This window comes from Chlamydotis macqueenii, chromosome 1, assembly GCF_036417535.1.
Source record: "Chlamydotis macqueenii isolate bChlMac1 chromosome 1, bChlMac1.mat, whole genome shotgun sequence".
In the NCBI taxonomy this organism is placed as follows: Eukaryota; Metazoa; Chordata; class Aves; order Otidiformes; family Otididae; genus Chlamydotis; species Chlamydotis macqueenii.
The window spans coordinates 56,405,703-56,419,992 of NC_141556.1; the positions used below are offsets into that span (position 1 = coordinate 56,405,703).

A 14,290-nucleotide genomic window follows, 5' to 3' on the forward strand; every position below is an offset into this window, starting at 1 on the left:
CTTCAGCCCTACCGAATCCTCATCATGCTGCTTGAGCTCAGCTGCCTGCTCACCTCGCTGTGTGCCCGTGAGCCTTGGGACCCAGACCTTCTCCCAGCATGTCCCACCAGCCACAGCCTGAGCACCTCTAATGACCCTCAACCAGTGCCCACAGGTGGGGGACATGCAAAGCATCCCCATAGCTCCCATTGCAGGAACAAAGCTTCTTATTTCTACCCTTGTCTCGCAGGGGCATAGCTCTTGAAAAATAAGATTAGCTACCTTTGCAGCAGACTTATTTGGCACATTCGAATCTTAATTTGCCAGCTCCTCTCCAGCAGTCTTGTGGTGCATAGCTGCACTGGTTTTCTCTCTTTCTGCCTAGCACTTTACGTTTCCAGTGGTTTTGAATTTCACTACATTGCAAAAAGGCCCCTGCTCTTGTTTCTCCAGATTGCTCTGGTTCTACCCTCTTCCATCCACTCCTTCGTTTTAAAGGGGCAAGGGGGAAGAGGTTTTTCCACTGTTGTTACAGGCTGCATCTTCCCATCGCTCCCTACGGACGATATTAAATACCAACATTCACTCCCGAGCCCCATATGCAACATTCAGTCTGTTTCTTTGACCTGGACCCCTAAGCCATAGCATACATAGCCTGTACAGAAAGCCCATTTTCCTCATCTTTCTTTTTTTCCAGTGGCTGTACAGACACAGCTCGGTGCGATCCACCTGCTCCTACCCACTTTATTTTTTCTTACTTCATAAACTGGTAAGTATGCCAAAGGATAAGTTTGTTCTACGCGATCTGCTTTATAAAAGTTTAAGAATTGCCAAGTACACTTATATCTGGAGCATCCACATGCTGGAATATTTCCCATTGGAACTGTTCTTGGTGTAAGTTAGTAAATACCATAGATAAATGGGATGGAGGAATAAGCAGGAAAGACTTGTTTATACAGCTATGGAAATCTGTGCCAGATTAAGGAATGCAGAATAGGATAAAACCTCTTCAACTCCATTTTTGTCCATACCAGGATCCCACCATCCTATGGAACAGCCACTCCACAACATGAAGGAAAGGATAGAATCCCAGCTCAAATGACCTTTCGGAGCAGTCCTGGACAACAATGCCAGGCTGGGCTCAGACACCTGAATGCACTGCTCCTTGCAGGGCAGAGGATGCAGGTGGGGGCTGCCAGCCCCTGCCTCGGTCAGCCTTGAGGACAAGCCACCAAACTTCACACAACTCTGCTGCCTTTCTCTCCACGCCCCTGAACACCACTTCCCTGGCTGGGCTGGAAGGGTCTCGACAGCAGGTGCCTGTGCCGACACATTCAGCACACCCAGCCTTCCTGGGAGCTACAGGAGGGCAGGGAAACACGAGCTTCTGCAGGCAGCCCGGCAGCCAAGAGCACCATACGATTCACACGAAACCCCGCAGGGCAAAGCTGTGCCAGTGCGAGCTGGAGAGGGCAGAGGCGGAGAGCCGCTCACCTATACGCAAGGGATCCTTGTGCCTTCCGAAGAAACAGGTGTTTCTCACCACTTTGATCCTGCCCACGTATTTCTCAGTGAACTCGGATCTTGCCTCGGGGCACCCAGTGCTATTTGATTTATCCGAAGGAATCAATCCCCCTCTCTTCCTTTCTAAGCTGGCACACCACAAGTGCCTTGAACCTGCACATGCCAAGGCTTGGCTACACGCTGGCTTTGACCGTAGCGTCCTCTGCTACTTCATCCCGATCCCTTCCCGTTCCCCTTCTCCTTCCTTAGGTGACCAGCTTGGAAGCAAGACTAAATCCAGGAAGGAAGCCAGGCCAGCTCCCTCACTCTAATCTCCTCTAGCCCTCTCTTGGCCTTGCCCATCTCCCCGCGGAGGGGCCAGGCGCTGCGGAGCAGCAGTCACCCCCGGGGGCCTCCCCACGTTTGCTGGGGAAAGGCTCCTTCCCCAGGGAGCCCGAAGGGGAAGGCTGCAGCAGGGAGGGAAGAGGCTCACTTGCCACCTGCTGTCAAAAGCCTGAACTGAAGATCGCCGACGCCTCTGCCAGCTATCCCAGGCCTCTGCTGACCCAATGCATATCCACACCACCAGCAGAACCTCTCCTCACTGCACACCTCTATGCTCTGACACGGGGGTGCACGCTTGCATCAAGGCAGCCTCATCACAAGGCAGTTTTGGTTCAATCCACGTGTGACTTCCTGCTGTGCACTACCAGAAGCCTGCACAGTGAAACTGCGTTACAAGCTCCACCTGCCCTCAATGACTCCGCAGCTGGCCTGCATGGAGGGAAACGATGTGCATTTTGCCTTTTAAAAAAACAAAACAAAAAAAAGGAATCCGAGTTAAACTATAAACTCCAAGCCAAAATCCAGTAGCAAAGCTCAGCAAATAAGCACGGGACAAAGACCTTACGCTTTTAAGTCACCTAAAAAGGCTTGGGCCAGTTTTAAGCCAGAAGCTTGCCTGCTGCAAGTGCAACCCCGTGCTCTGGAGGAACAGAGGGTTTCAGCAGGAAGAGCTGTCACACCCACACACATCTGATGTAAGGAAGAGAGCAAGCCACAGAGGTGCCAATGACTGTAGCTATAAGTTATTTATTCTGCAAAATAGAGGTATCTTCTATGGAGTTGAACACTGGAGTCACAGCATTATGAACTGAGTTGTGGAAACATTATGACAGCACGCACACACAGCCACACACGCGTACACCTACACACGCACACAGCCTTTGTACAGGCCCCTAACTCCTGCATTATCCAGCAGGAGCCCTCTCTGCATCTTTATTCACAAAAACCTGCAGCGAGGGTGGCATTCAAGACCCCTTCCCCTGTTCACAGGGCTTCCAAGGGAAGGAGGCTGGTCAGGATCGGGTGTGTGGCACAGGCACTGCGCCTGCCCCCCAGCCCAGTGTTCAGCACATCCTGGATAGGAGTTAACTCTCGGCAGAACACAGCCCTTGGCGGAGCGCTCTCATTCTTGCCTCAGTCTTTGCTCACGCAGCCGAGCGCAGGGTGTCTGGAGGAGGCAGATTTCCATGTTAGGACACAGTCAGCGCTCCCTGCTCGCCATGGTCCATATTCCAAAGCCGGTAAAACTCTGCAAAATCCACGTAGGGCTCCACACGCCCATCTTCATCTGGCTGGAGCGAGTGGGTGGGTCGGGAGCGGAAGAGACCCCCGTCTGAACTCGAGCTGCTACTCTGTGTGTGAGTATTAGTCGACTGGAGCGTCACAGTTGGGCTTTGGCTACAGAAAGAAAATGAGAGAGAACACAAGTGTCTTTATTTTTCCTCATCTGACGCTTTGGACAAGAAAAGCACTGCAAGTACCAGCTTGTTCACAGATCAAGCTATCCTCAGCAAACAGGTAAAAAGTTGCAGGTTCTCAGGTTCTTGCTCTATCAGAGCACTAGAAGTACTGAGAACTGCTTGGAATTGATGAACACCAAAAGATATCCGGTTCAGATTTAACTGGAAGGCCTTAAGTACAACCAGGCGTCTGAGGAACAGAGGAGAGGAAGCAGGAAAAAAAAAAAAAAAAATTAAAGGCAGGCATGCACTCTGCTGGCCTCTCCCTACCCATACAGCATGAGCTTTACAGGAAGAGTCTGGCAGCAAGGAAAGCTATTCTTGCATGACCTGCATTGCAGCCAAAGCAGCTCTAGTGTCAGCCTCATTGTTTCTGAAGCTAACAGAACACAATAACGAGAGAGCTTCTTCACTTTGCAGTGTGTACACACACCACCCTTGCCAAAGGCTGAACCTAAACCAGAGCCACTAACTAGTATGATCCTGCAAAGCAGATCCAAATAGGATCCAGTTCTAATGTTTATCCTTTTTTTCCTACCCTGACTTCTGCCTCTGACCAAGCCACCTGGTGCAGCACAGCCTCTCCAGCAGCCTTACAGGTGACCTGCATAGCCCCTCTTCCTTATTAAAATGAAGGGCATCCACACTCCCTCCGTGCATAGCCCAAACACACTTGGCACCCAAGATCCAAAGCAAAGGGCTGCTCGCTGCCAGAGTGCCCTCCGCAAACAGCAGCAGCTGCTGCTCCCAAGGCATGTTCCCAGAGCTGGCTTCAGAGCTGCTCGCTTTGCTCACTCCCTCTCCTCACACAATCGCTTTCACATCATGCTGGCTGTCAATACTGCAGTCAGGAGGGCCACGCTCCAGAAAAGGGAATGATTGACAGGTAACTGACAGGTGTCTCTCTGCTTTTCAACCACTTTACACAGTGTAAGGTGCAGGGAAAAATTGCGAGTAGCAAGAGAACAAGACTTTTACTTGGTGAGGGTGGGGGTGGCTTCATCCAGAGTTGAGCTGCTGTGGGCACCATTGACCATCTGGCCTTGGGAAGGCATGACAAGAGACAGCGTGACACTCGTCTTGCTTGTGCTTTGGGAGCTGGAATATGGGACAGAGACGGGGTAGATGCGCCCTCCTGAGAAGGGAGAAAACAAGAGTTATAAAATGCAGTCGAGACATGAATGACCAGTGATGCACAGCAGCAAAGAAAGGCCAAAAGAACCCATGAATTTATATTAAACTGCCTTTCTTAGATGCTGTACTGTACTCTGTCAAATTGTCACAGACTCAACATCTCAGAATAATCCTTTGAATAAGAAAATCCCTTCTACACTGAGCATCTCCTCTCCCGATGTTAGGTCAGTGCTGGATCGATCAAGAGATTTTATCTTCCACCCTTCGTTCTGTTTCACTCTCTCCCCAACATACCTTGCGTTGGCGTCAGCGTGGGCTGGCTCATCTCACCCAGGGGGTACCCGAAATTCCTCACAAGCAGCGTCATGTCTTCATGCCGGGGACAGAACTTGGACCGTTCCCCGCCACTGGCAAAAGTGTCGCAATGGATCCGCTTAACTCGGTCCACCACTGCTTGCGCCACAGCATCCAGCGACGTCTGCTTGGCAAACTCTGTGGCTATCATGGCTGCAATTTCCTGAACAGAGGGTGGCAGAGGAGGGGAAGAGGAAGGATATTTAGGAGATTTTGGAGGAAACTTTTGCCTGCCCTCTGATCTACGAGTTTTTACAGCAGCTCATCTAATTGTGATGCTTGCCAGTCTCACCTGCTGATACGTGCCCTTCTGCCTTGAATCATCCCATTCCCTTTAACAGGCTACTCCTAAGGGACAGGCAGCTGCCTAGAAGAACTGGCTTGGCAAAGCAGCTCCCATATTATTACAGACTGGAATGGGGCGGCACAGGCATTCAACCTGGCCAGCACTCACAGGACAGGTGAGGAGAAAAGTCTGTACGAGAGCGGCTGACACGGCGGAGGCAGACAATAGCCAAGGGAATGTTTCCCATTTCGGCAGGCTCACCTGGTTGGCCTGCCCAGGCCCATGAGCTGCCTCCAGCGCTTTGTAGAGCCCTTCAGACATGAGCACCAAGAAGCCAGTCACCCCATCCAGCGAGTGCCCTCCGTGGATTTCAGGCTCTGCTATGATGGGCTTAGATTTAGCAGCACTGGAAAGAAACAGTGTTATTTAGTATTTAATGGTGACATAGCAGGTGAGAATGGAGGGGTCATGAAGGAAAGGAGGGCTTGGAACCACAAAGCTGAGTTTTTCTGACCTGAGCAGTTCAATATCAGTATAGCCGTATTTGACTTTGTAATCTCCAATGCGCCGAGTGCTTTCCTGCCCACGAATAGTTCCCACTTGTTTTATTTTCCCTGCATCCAAACCTGCCAGATTGAAAACCAGAAAAGTTTATTTGACTTTAAGAAACTTGCAGGAGTTCCTCTGGTTACACTGTTAGGAATGAGAAAAGAAACGTCCACAGCTAAAGAGAACTGTAAGACAAAACAAGACACCAAAGAATCATCAGGATCCCAACAGGGCAAAAAGGAAGAGCAATTTGCTGTATTCCACAGGACAACTTTTCCTTCGTTGTAATCTGGAAAGGAGAGAGAAGGAGAGATGCACGCAGCTTGACATGCATACTGTGAATGCAACGGTTGGCCCTGAGACAAAGCCCACATCCTGGTCCAAAGCCACCAGCGGCAGCTGGCCTGGGCGCACAGGCATTCGCTGAAAAGGCAGAGGAACATCTGCGCCTGTCAGCTCTGGACTGTGCGATGGGAGAAGGCGGCAGGAAGGAAGAAAATGTATGTGAAGGATTTTGCTTTTTCCTTCCGCCTATTATTGATCCCTGCTCCTAAACTCTCCATGACAATTTCACTAATGTACTAGATTGCAGAGGGAGAAAAGGAGACCTCAAGAGGCACTGAATTTGCTCAAGTGCTCAAACTGACGTGGGCTACTCCTAAAATAAGGACAATGACCAAACAAGTTACTTATTTAAACAAATTTAAGGGGATATACCTCTGCCAGGGGCTAGGAAGGAATCCCATCCTGAAGAACATTCTAACAGGGACCATCTGGGTGCAGCTACTATTTGAGGCAGGACTCAAGGACTCAGAGCAGATAAGCCACTTACCTGGTCTGTCCTGGCAGTTCCCCTTTCCTGGTTATACCTAGAGCTAACAGGCAGAAAATGTTATTTTGAGGTTTTATCTAGGGATGACTGTCCTCAGTACAAGGTGAAGGCAGGGGTCCAACTGAAACTCTCCCTCTGAGTCAAACCCAGCCTCACTGCACAGATGGCTCCACACCTACCCCAGCAGTAAGACACAACTCTGCCATCTGCTGCAGACCAAAGCTGACTCATCAACATGGCCTGGCTCATTTGCCAGCTCCTGGCAGGGGTATACATGCTATCGACAGACACAAACACAGGGAGGCTCACAGCACGCCAGAGAGGTTGCATCTAAATCACAGCAACTCTCCTGGAGCACTGAACAAGCTGCAATGTGCTGGATGAAGAGCCACAGAAGCACAAGACCTCTCCCTCCCTTCCCCAGGAGAGGTGTGACACATGCACCATCATGACAAACACTATCCCCACCACCTCTTACCAGTGTGCTCCAACCTAGCTCTACAACAAATTCCCTTGGGCTCCCAAAACAGCCTCTGTGCACTGGCTTGTTCCACAGGTTCCCTCTTCTGCTGGGACTGCCAGCAGGAGAGCTAGTGCTGCACCAAGTTAAGGTCAGTATTTCTAGGAGATCCCTGTTCCACTATGGACTGCAGCTAAATTCTGCATTTTTGGCAGTAAAAAGACAGTCAAATGGATTATTGTATTCAGTCTTCTGTTTCACAGCACATACCCCTACTGCACGCGTATGAGTAAAAGAGGATATAGAAGAGAAATAGAATAAAACAAGACCCAGCATCAGAAAATTGCCACATCAACAGCCTCACTAGATAAGAGCGTATCTACAAGTGAACCTAACAAAGAATGCCACGTTAGATCTACCTAAACAAAGGTACAGAACGTAAGTACCTCAATAAGGAGAATTCGGTACTAGCAATCACACAAGTGGTCTGGGCTAGTTCTAGACCAAGAAAAGAAAACATGTCAAACATAGTAAAGGAAAAAGGAAATTGCCTAAAGCAAAATGTCAGCATTAAGAGTTCAATAGTTACTGATGGAAGAGCAGTAAATGCCAATGCTTGGCCTGGCTCTGTCTGAAGCATAGCTGCTTTTTTTTGCAGCAGCTTGTACAAAGGCATACTGTAACGCACCATCTTGAGGGTGCGGCATCAACACAGAACTCAACCCGGCGTTACTGTGGTTTGCCTCCAAAGGAGAAGTCATACTGTCCATCCTGCTTCTACCCTCTGGCTGCACACTTCCACTCCTGCCTTCCTATGACTCCAGAAATCATACAACTGGAGGACAAATGTCAGTTTGGCAGCTGGACACAAAACTAACTCTCAAAACTTGAAAAAAAAGGAGTTTTCTGCTGATTCAATGAGCTGAACTTACTCACTCTGTAGCCTCACAATGGCTACACATGCAGAAAAAGAAGGCACCGAACTTGTCATCTGAAACCACAATAAGCTTCTTTTTTGTGGTCATTCATTGTTTCCAGGGGCTTGAGTCATTCATGGTGCCCCAGATAAATGGAAGCATGCGATGTTCTTGGATAAGAACGTGAAATCTAACACTCACCCAGCTGGGAGAAGCGAAAAAGTTCATCCTCATTCTCTGTCGTATGGTCCACGTTGAGCTGAGTCACCTGCAGCCCATCCACCGTGGACTTGCATAACAGTGCTCGATTGGTACCTGCAGTGGGAGCAGCGAGATGATGCACCAGATAGCTCTGCCGTTAAGAAGGAGAACACAGCCAAACGGAAAAGGAACGGGAGAGGGGAATAAAGACAGAAAAGAGGAGAAAGGCTCATGTACTGTCTCATCACGATCTCCAAAAAGTAGCCTTGCTATAGCAGCATAGTAGGCCTGCTAGGCAGTTCTTCATCCAGGCCTGAGCCAGTACCTCACAAGAAGGCTCTCCACTTCTCAGTGAACCTGCACTACCGCCTCTCAACCCATTTTCCCTCTGTTCTTTGGTCATACACATTGCATCAGCCAACATCTGCAGAGAAAAAGAGCCAGGCTGATTTCAAGTACTCCTCTAAGTAACAAGCATATCACTCCTTGGCCACAGACCAAAGAAACCGTCCCCCACAATCAAATTTCTTTCACTTTCTAGAACTACAGCCATCCTCAGAAATACCTAAATCGAGTTGCTGACAAAAAACAACTCACCCACATTGGCGATATAGAGTTTGTTGTTGAGAACAACAGCCACAATAGCCATGGCTCCTCCAGAGATCTCCTGCTCTACAACCTTCAATCTCTCCACAATCTTCTGGTACTGGGGAGGCAGCTGGTGGTGAGGGACACCCTGGAACCCAAAATGAGGAGGAAGGTCAAACACACAGTCCCACAACACAGAAACCACAGCTGGAATCAAAATTCTGTAGGGACAGGACTCATCTTGGCATATCTTAGCCTCATGCCAGGGCTCTGCAAGACATACAATTATTTGTTCAATCCTAGCAAGTGACATGGCTCCTGGAGATGACCATCCAGTTCAACTGGAGAACAGAATCCACATCTGCCCAGATGCCACGCAAATCTGAGGCTTTGCCTCTCATCTGTGTCATATGGCTTTGTCCTGGGAGAGCCACGCATATAGGCTGAACTGCTCTCCATATGTTCAGTCCCTTTCTAAAATAAATAATGCTGGGTCTAAGTAGTGCCAGTACGAACAGCGGGAACTCTGGGAAATGGACCAAGATGCTTGCTTCACTTCACACAAGCTCCCAGAAGAGAAGCACAGAGAAATAATTTTCAATTACAGCCTCCCATGGACCAGACTCACTAATATGCCCAAGACTTATCCATCAGTCTGGAAGGTGGGACCTCCAGCAATCTCTGTTCTTAAGGCTACATTACCTCTGGTAGCTGGGACTGCAGGCTGGCCTTCTCTGCCAAGGCATCATCAATGGACTCCAGGAAACTTCTTTCTACTACATCAAAAGCCTAGAAAAGGCCATAAAGAGAAAATTGGAGGCTATCCATCTGTGCCACTCTAAAACTGGTTGATAGTGGTTGATCGCTGTACGTACGTCAGACATTCAAGGATCACTCCATCACATTGAAACACAATTATTTTACCGTAACTAGTTAACAGCTTGTAAAAACAATCTGCAATTACTCAAAACAGCAGACAAAACCAATAAAATTACATTCAAAGCAGTGTCAGAGACCTATCTGATTTTGTGTGTTGATTGTAATAACTTGTCTATCACTCAAGAAAGCACACTCACAAATCCATCTCCCCACACATTAACTTCCCCCTTTCACTCATTGTCATCTCCTTCACGGGCTGACTTGTTCCTGCATGTCCAGTGAAGACCAGCTGCAGCTTTCTGCAGAGCTCTGAGCACTGTGCTGACAGAGCCAGGGGGACAGATGGGTACGAGGTGGGAGTGAAATAAAGCACTACAGCTGCTCAGGATGAGTGCAATCGCAACCATTGGCAGATGTTTCCAACCCCCACAGAAACCAGATGCTGCTACCCTGGTGACAAAAGAGGAGGTGGGTAGTGTGAGAAGCAGAAGTTGTTCCCAGTCAAAGCTTCTTTACCTGCAGCAGAACTCGACGCACATCAGCATCGCTGTGATCTGCATGGAGCTGGCCCAGCAGCAGTTCTGCAGAGAGCCTCTGACCCACGAAGTTGGTGACTCGGTTGCCATCATAGCCATTGAAGACACCATAGAGGTAGCAGTTATTCTCACTCCTGTGAAAGAGGGCAAAAGCAAAGAGGTCACAAATGTCTGAGACACCCAACATATGTAACAAGTTCCTCCAGACACCTCCCGCACACTTGGGCCCCACCCTCTTCTTCTAAGTCCTGTGTGACAAACTAAATACCACTTTTACCTGCCCTTGTGTCTGCAGGAATCTGTGTCCCAGGTACAACCCACTTACCTGAATTTTAACCAGTTATCTTCCAAGGGGTGACCCTCTGTCCCCTTGCCATCAGCACTGTAGGAACGGTTTGGAGCTGAGCCCACCCCAGAGAGATGGCAGGATGGTAAATCATCTGTCCAGCTGGGCTGCTGTTCCTGGGAAACAGAATGAGGAAAAGAGACCATGTAAACCCCAAGCAGCCTAAAGTGGAGATCCTGGTCCAGTAGAGGTTACAAGTCCATCCCCACACTCTCCTCAACCCTTTTCCCTTTGCTAACTGGGTAGCACACCACCACAGCCAGTAACTTCATATTCCCTGCTTGCAGAACTGGGTACTTACCACATTCTTTCCCTCTGAAGCTGAGCTCTGGCTGCACCTCCGGCTCTTGCTAACAAGAAACCAGAAGTGAAATTTGCACCCAAGTTTTACACTCCATACAGCACAGCGCTAGCTTTTCCTTTGGTGAATCAGATGCTCCTGGCTGTAACAGGGAAGGCTCTGGCTCCCCACTGGAGTACGCTCACCCACGACAAGGGGGTTGCGGGCCAGCAATTCAGAGAGGCACTCCGGGGCCGCCATCTCCCTGGCGCACCCCACCTGTCCACACACACCCGGCCTGCAAACGCCAGCTGCCCCCTCACACAGCGGAGCGCCCCGAAGCCCACAGCGCAGGCACTGCCCCCCCCAGCCACCTGCCGCCCCCCGCCAGCCCCACAGCGCTGCAGACCCACAGGTCAGCCCGGGGTCGGGGGGGAGCAATGACCACGCAGGGCTTCACTCCCCAAGCTGGGACCCTCTGTCCTCAGGAGGTGTAGGGAGCAGGGGGGCAGCAACCCCACTGATGGGGGAGGCTCCCGCCCTCGCCGGCCCCCCCCCTTCCCACACGGCACCGCGGGGGGCGGTCGGGGAGGAGGCCCGTGTGCCCCCCTCGCACCCACTTGGGGGGTTGCGTGTGCACGGAGCGGGGAGGAAGGTGCCACTCACACTCTGAAGCAAACTCCTCCTCTGCGCCGCCATCTTGGAGCAGGAGGACGCTCCTGCTCCTCTCCCCCCGCCCGCCCTTCTCCTCCAGAGCAGACGAGTCCGCCAGACAGAGCGGCCACTCCCACCTTCCCCCTCCCTCCCGCCACCTCCGGCGGAGACTGGCTCCACCCACCCGCCCGGGCATGGCCACGCCCCTACCCCCTCCCTCGCCCAATGGACGAGAGCGGCGCCGTGCGCTCGAGCGCGGGCGCGCGGGGGCACCTCCCCCCATCAGGCTCCGCCCCCCCCGCCCGGAGGCCGGCCTTGCTCCGCCGCCATGATGGTTTTCACCTTTGAGGTGGCGGGGGATGCCGGCGTTGAGGGGGCCTTGAAGCGGTGCCCTGAGCAGTGCTGTGGAACACCCTGGGGCTTCCGAAAACCTTGGAGAGGCGTGCACCCCCCCACCCCTTCTCGCGGGCCCTGCGGCGCAGCCCCTGGGCGGAGAGAGCATGGTCAGCTCGCCTCCCCGGGGAGAGAAATCGCACAGAACTGAAATATTTTTAAATTCCCCTGTCGTTGGGCCTTCCTTTTCTCTACAGGGAATGGAGACATCTCCGTGTCTTACCTTGAGGCCTTCGGTTCTCTTAAGAAGCACTTTTTTGGCCACCGCTGCATGGGGAAAAGGGAAGGAGGGGCAGGGTTGTGAGGATCCTGTGAAATGGTGTCACCCTGGGTGACAGAGAGGCCTGAGGGAGCCTGGCATGTAAATGTTTTTCTTAGCACTGCGTCGTGTTGTGTGCAACCTGTAGGGAAGGCCAGGCCCAGGTGAGGCCAAGATGCCAGCTCTCAGCTGCACTGCTTCTCTGTAGACACCGCAAGAGGCACCCATTTGTCTCAGCTTGGAATCCATCTCCTGCCAAGGTGATCCACAGCCCTTTCCCGCTCTCTTCTGCAGGCTGTAACAGGGACATAGTGGGACCATGCACTCCGGTGTCTAGAACAGCTGACAGGTGGTTCCCAATGCTCACTGCAGTTTGGAGCAGCCCCTGGTAGTTTCAAGTCAGGCCCAAAGGTAAAATCACTCATGTGCCTGCCTGAGTGATACAGACAAAATCAGAGGTCACTGATTTTGCTTTTCTTCAAGATCCTTTCTAGGCTGTTTCAGGAGAGGCAGTTACCATTGAATCGGCTCAGCTGGAGCAGGAGGGAAGACACAAGAATCATTCCCACCACTTTCCTAATGTTTAAGTAAGCGGAAGAGCCCTCTAGGTGTGTGAGGGCCATGCCTTGGAATGAGCGATGGCGGGCAGACCAGCTGCGGCAGCTGGGGGCTTGGGGAAGAGCACGTTTCCCTGTGTGAACTGAGGCTGAAGGGGCTCCAACATGAGACGTGCAGATTCAGTCATGTAGCAGTGCAATTGTGGTGAGGGTGTGAGTGTTAAGTAGTCTTTACTTCCAGCAGTGGCTTGATACTCTTAATGACATCTTTGTAGCAAATATATTAGATTCAGATACACTTCAGAAATAATTGCCAGTTAATTTACCTCATTCTATGGAATGATATTGTTTTGCTGCAGGGGGTCCTGCTAGAGGATTCCAGCTCTCTTTGTTGTAAATCCTTTTTTTATTGTTTTGTTACATCTCTTTCTTCCAAATATACAAAGATTACAGATCCTTCTGCTTCACTCAAGGCTCACAAATAATCAGCCATTCAAGCAGTCTTAGGTACACAGGCAGAATTACTTTTTTAAAGGTTATATTGGCTGAAGATAGAAGAAAATGCTAAATTTAGAACCTCAGTCTACAACAAGTTTCCACATGTTTGGCTTTCTGTGTAAGTTTGGTTTCACTAATGTCATTTGGAGTGTTCCTGTAGGTAAAGCTGTGAGTGGGTACAAGTAATAAAGGAATGGGTCTTGAGTCTGCATTAAAATCAAAAGTAGGATGGACAGATTTAGTACTAACAAAGATTTGTTCTCTTACCAGCATTAAGAAAAAGTCCTGGTGCTGCAGAAATCTGTGCAGAACTGCATTGTCCATGTCATTAAAAAGCAACAGGCAAGTTTATCAGCTTTAAAACATGATGTCACTTTTTCAGCATTGCAGCAGAAGCTTATGCTTATTTAATGACATTCAAGGTTGCAGTCACGCACCTCGATGAGCACAGACAGACCCAGTCCTTGCTCAGAGCGCCACTGAAATCAGCAAGGCTTCGAGTGTACTCAGAGACTGCCAGTGTGTATCGCATTGCAGGACTGGGAATTTAGGAGTCATTTCTGTCTTCTTATATCCGTAAGTGAGTCCTAATGAGACTTATGAGACTAACGAGAGCGGAGTCTCTGTGTGGGGGCAATAGGGCAGAATGTGATCTCCGTGAGAGAGGAAAACAACTTTCCGAAAGATATGAGATAGAAAATCTGCCACTTTTCCTTGTTTGTACAATGACTAGTCACCTCTGGCAGTTAAAAACATGCCCTGCTCCTGATTCAAATGTCTGGCTTTGGCTCATAGTCACTAATCATTGTCATTCTCGTGTATTTTTTTACTGCTGGATATTCCTGTGGTTCTGTCACTGAGCTTCTGCCCTAACCTTGAGTGAGGCAATTAACTGCTCGGCATGCAGAAAGTGAACAGCAAGGTTTACCAAACAAGGCTGCTTGCAGTGTTAAATGCGTATTTGTCCAGCATTTCACAGTCCTCCAATGAAAGTGTTACCAAAGCTGGTGTGCTGCTTCATGAGTATCTGCTCACAGAGACCAACAGCTTTGTGCAGCACTGGCAAGATGAAATACTGTACCAGCAAAGTTTTTGTTGGCTGTATTGATCAAGCTTATTTTAGCCTTTGTTTCGTTTATGCTTCTTACCTTCTGTCAATCCCCTCAGAAATTACCATGCGGTATTCTCAGGCAGCCAATATCTCCCCAGGAATGCAGGATATTGGTTCACTGAACCTCATCATCCACGCACCAATACATGAATTATGTGATTCAGTGACT

The 14,290-nt window shown here is 50.0% G+C and overlaps 1 protein-coding gene across 1 annotated transcript; it reads right to left on the minus strand.

The window, feature by feature from the left end:
- Positions 1 to 2,554: 2,554 nt before the first annotated feature.
- On the minus strand, positions 2,555 to 11,364 carry TAB1 (TGF-beta activated kinase 1 (MAP3K7) binding protein 1). Its single transcript, XM_086752675.1, has 11 exons — positions 11,316 to 11,364; positions 10,349 to 10,485; positions 10,004 to 10,157; positions 9,311 to 9,397; positions 8,618 to 8,756; positions 8,021 to 8,134; positions 5,576 to 5,687; positions 5,323 to 5,467; positions 4,716 to 4,938; positions 4,266 to 4,422; positions 2,555 to 3,225 (listed from the first exon to the last, which is right to left on the minus strand). Exons 1-11 carry the CDS (start codon positions 11,346 to 11,348, stop codon positions 3,018 to 3,020), a joined length of 1,509 nt encoding a protein of 502 aa, XP_086608801.1. The 5' UTR covers positions 11,349 to 11,364; the 3' UTR covers positions 2,555 to 3,017.
- Between the last annotated feature and the right edge of the window lie 2,926 nt (positions 11,365 to 14,290).

Bases quoted from the DNA above. Each gene is read 5' to 3' on its own strand.
- TAB1 (XM_086752675.1), bottom strand. From the start codon at position 11,348: ATGGCGGCGCAGAGGAGGAGTTTGCTTCAGAGT. The intron at 10,158-10,348 runs GTAAGTGGGTTG...CCTCTTTCACAG, and splicing joins GATAACTGGTTAAAATTCAG to GAGTGAGAATAACTGCTACC. The intron at 9,398-10,003 runs GTAAAGAAGCTT...GGCCTTTTCTAG, and splicing joins TGCGTCGAGTTCTGCTGCAG to GCTTTTGATGTAGTAGAAAG.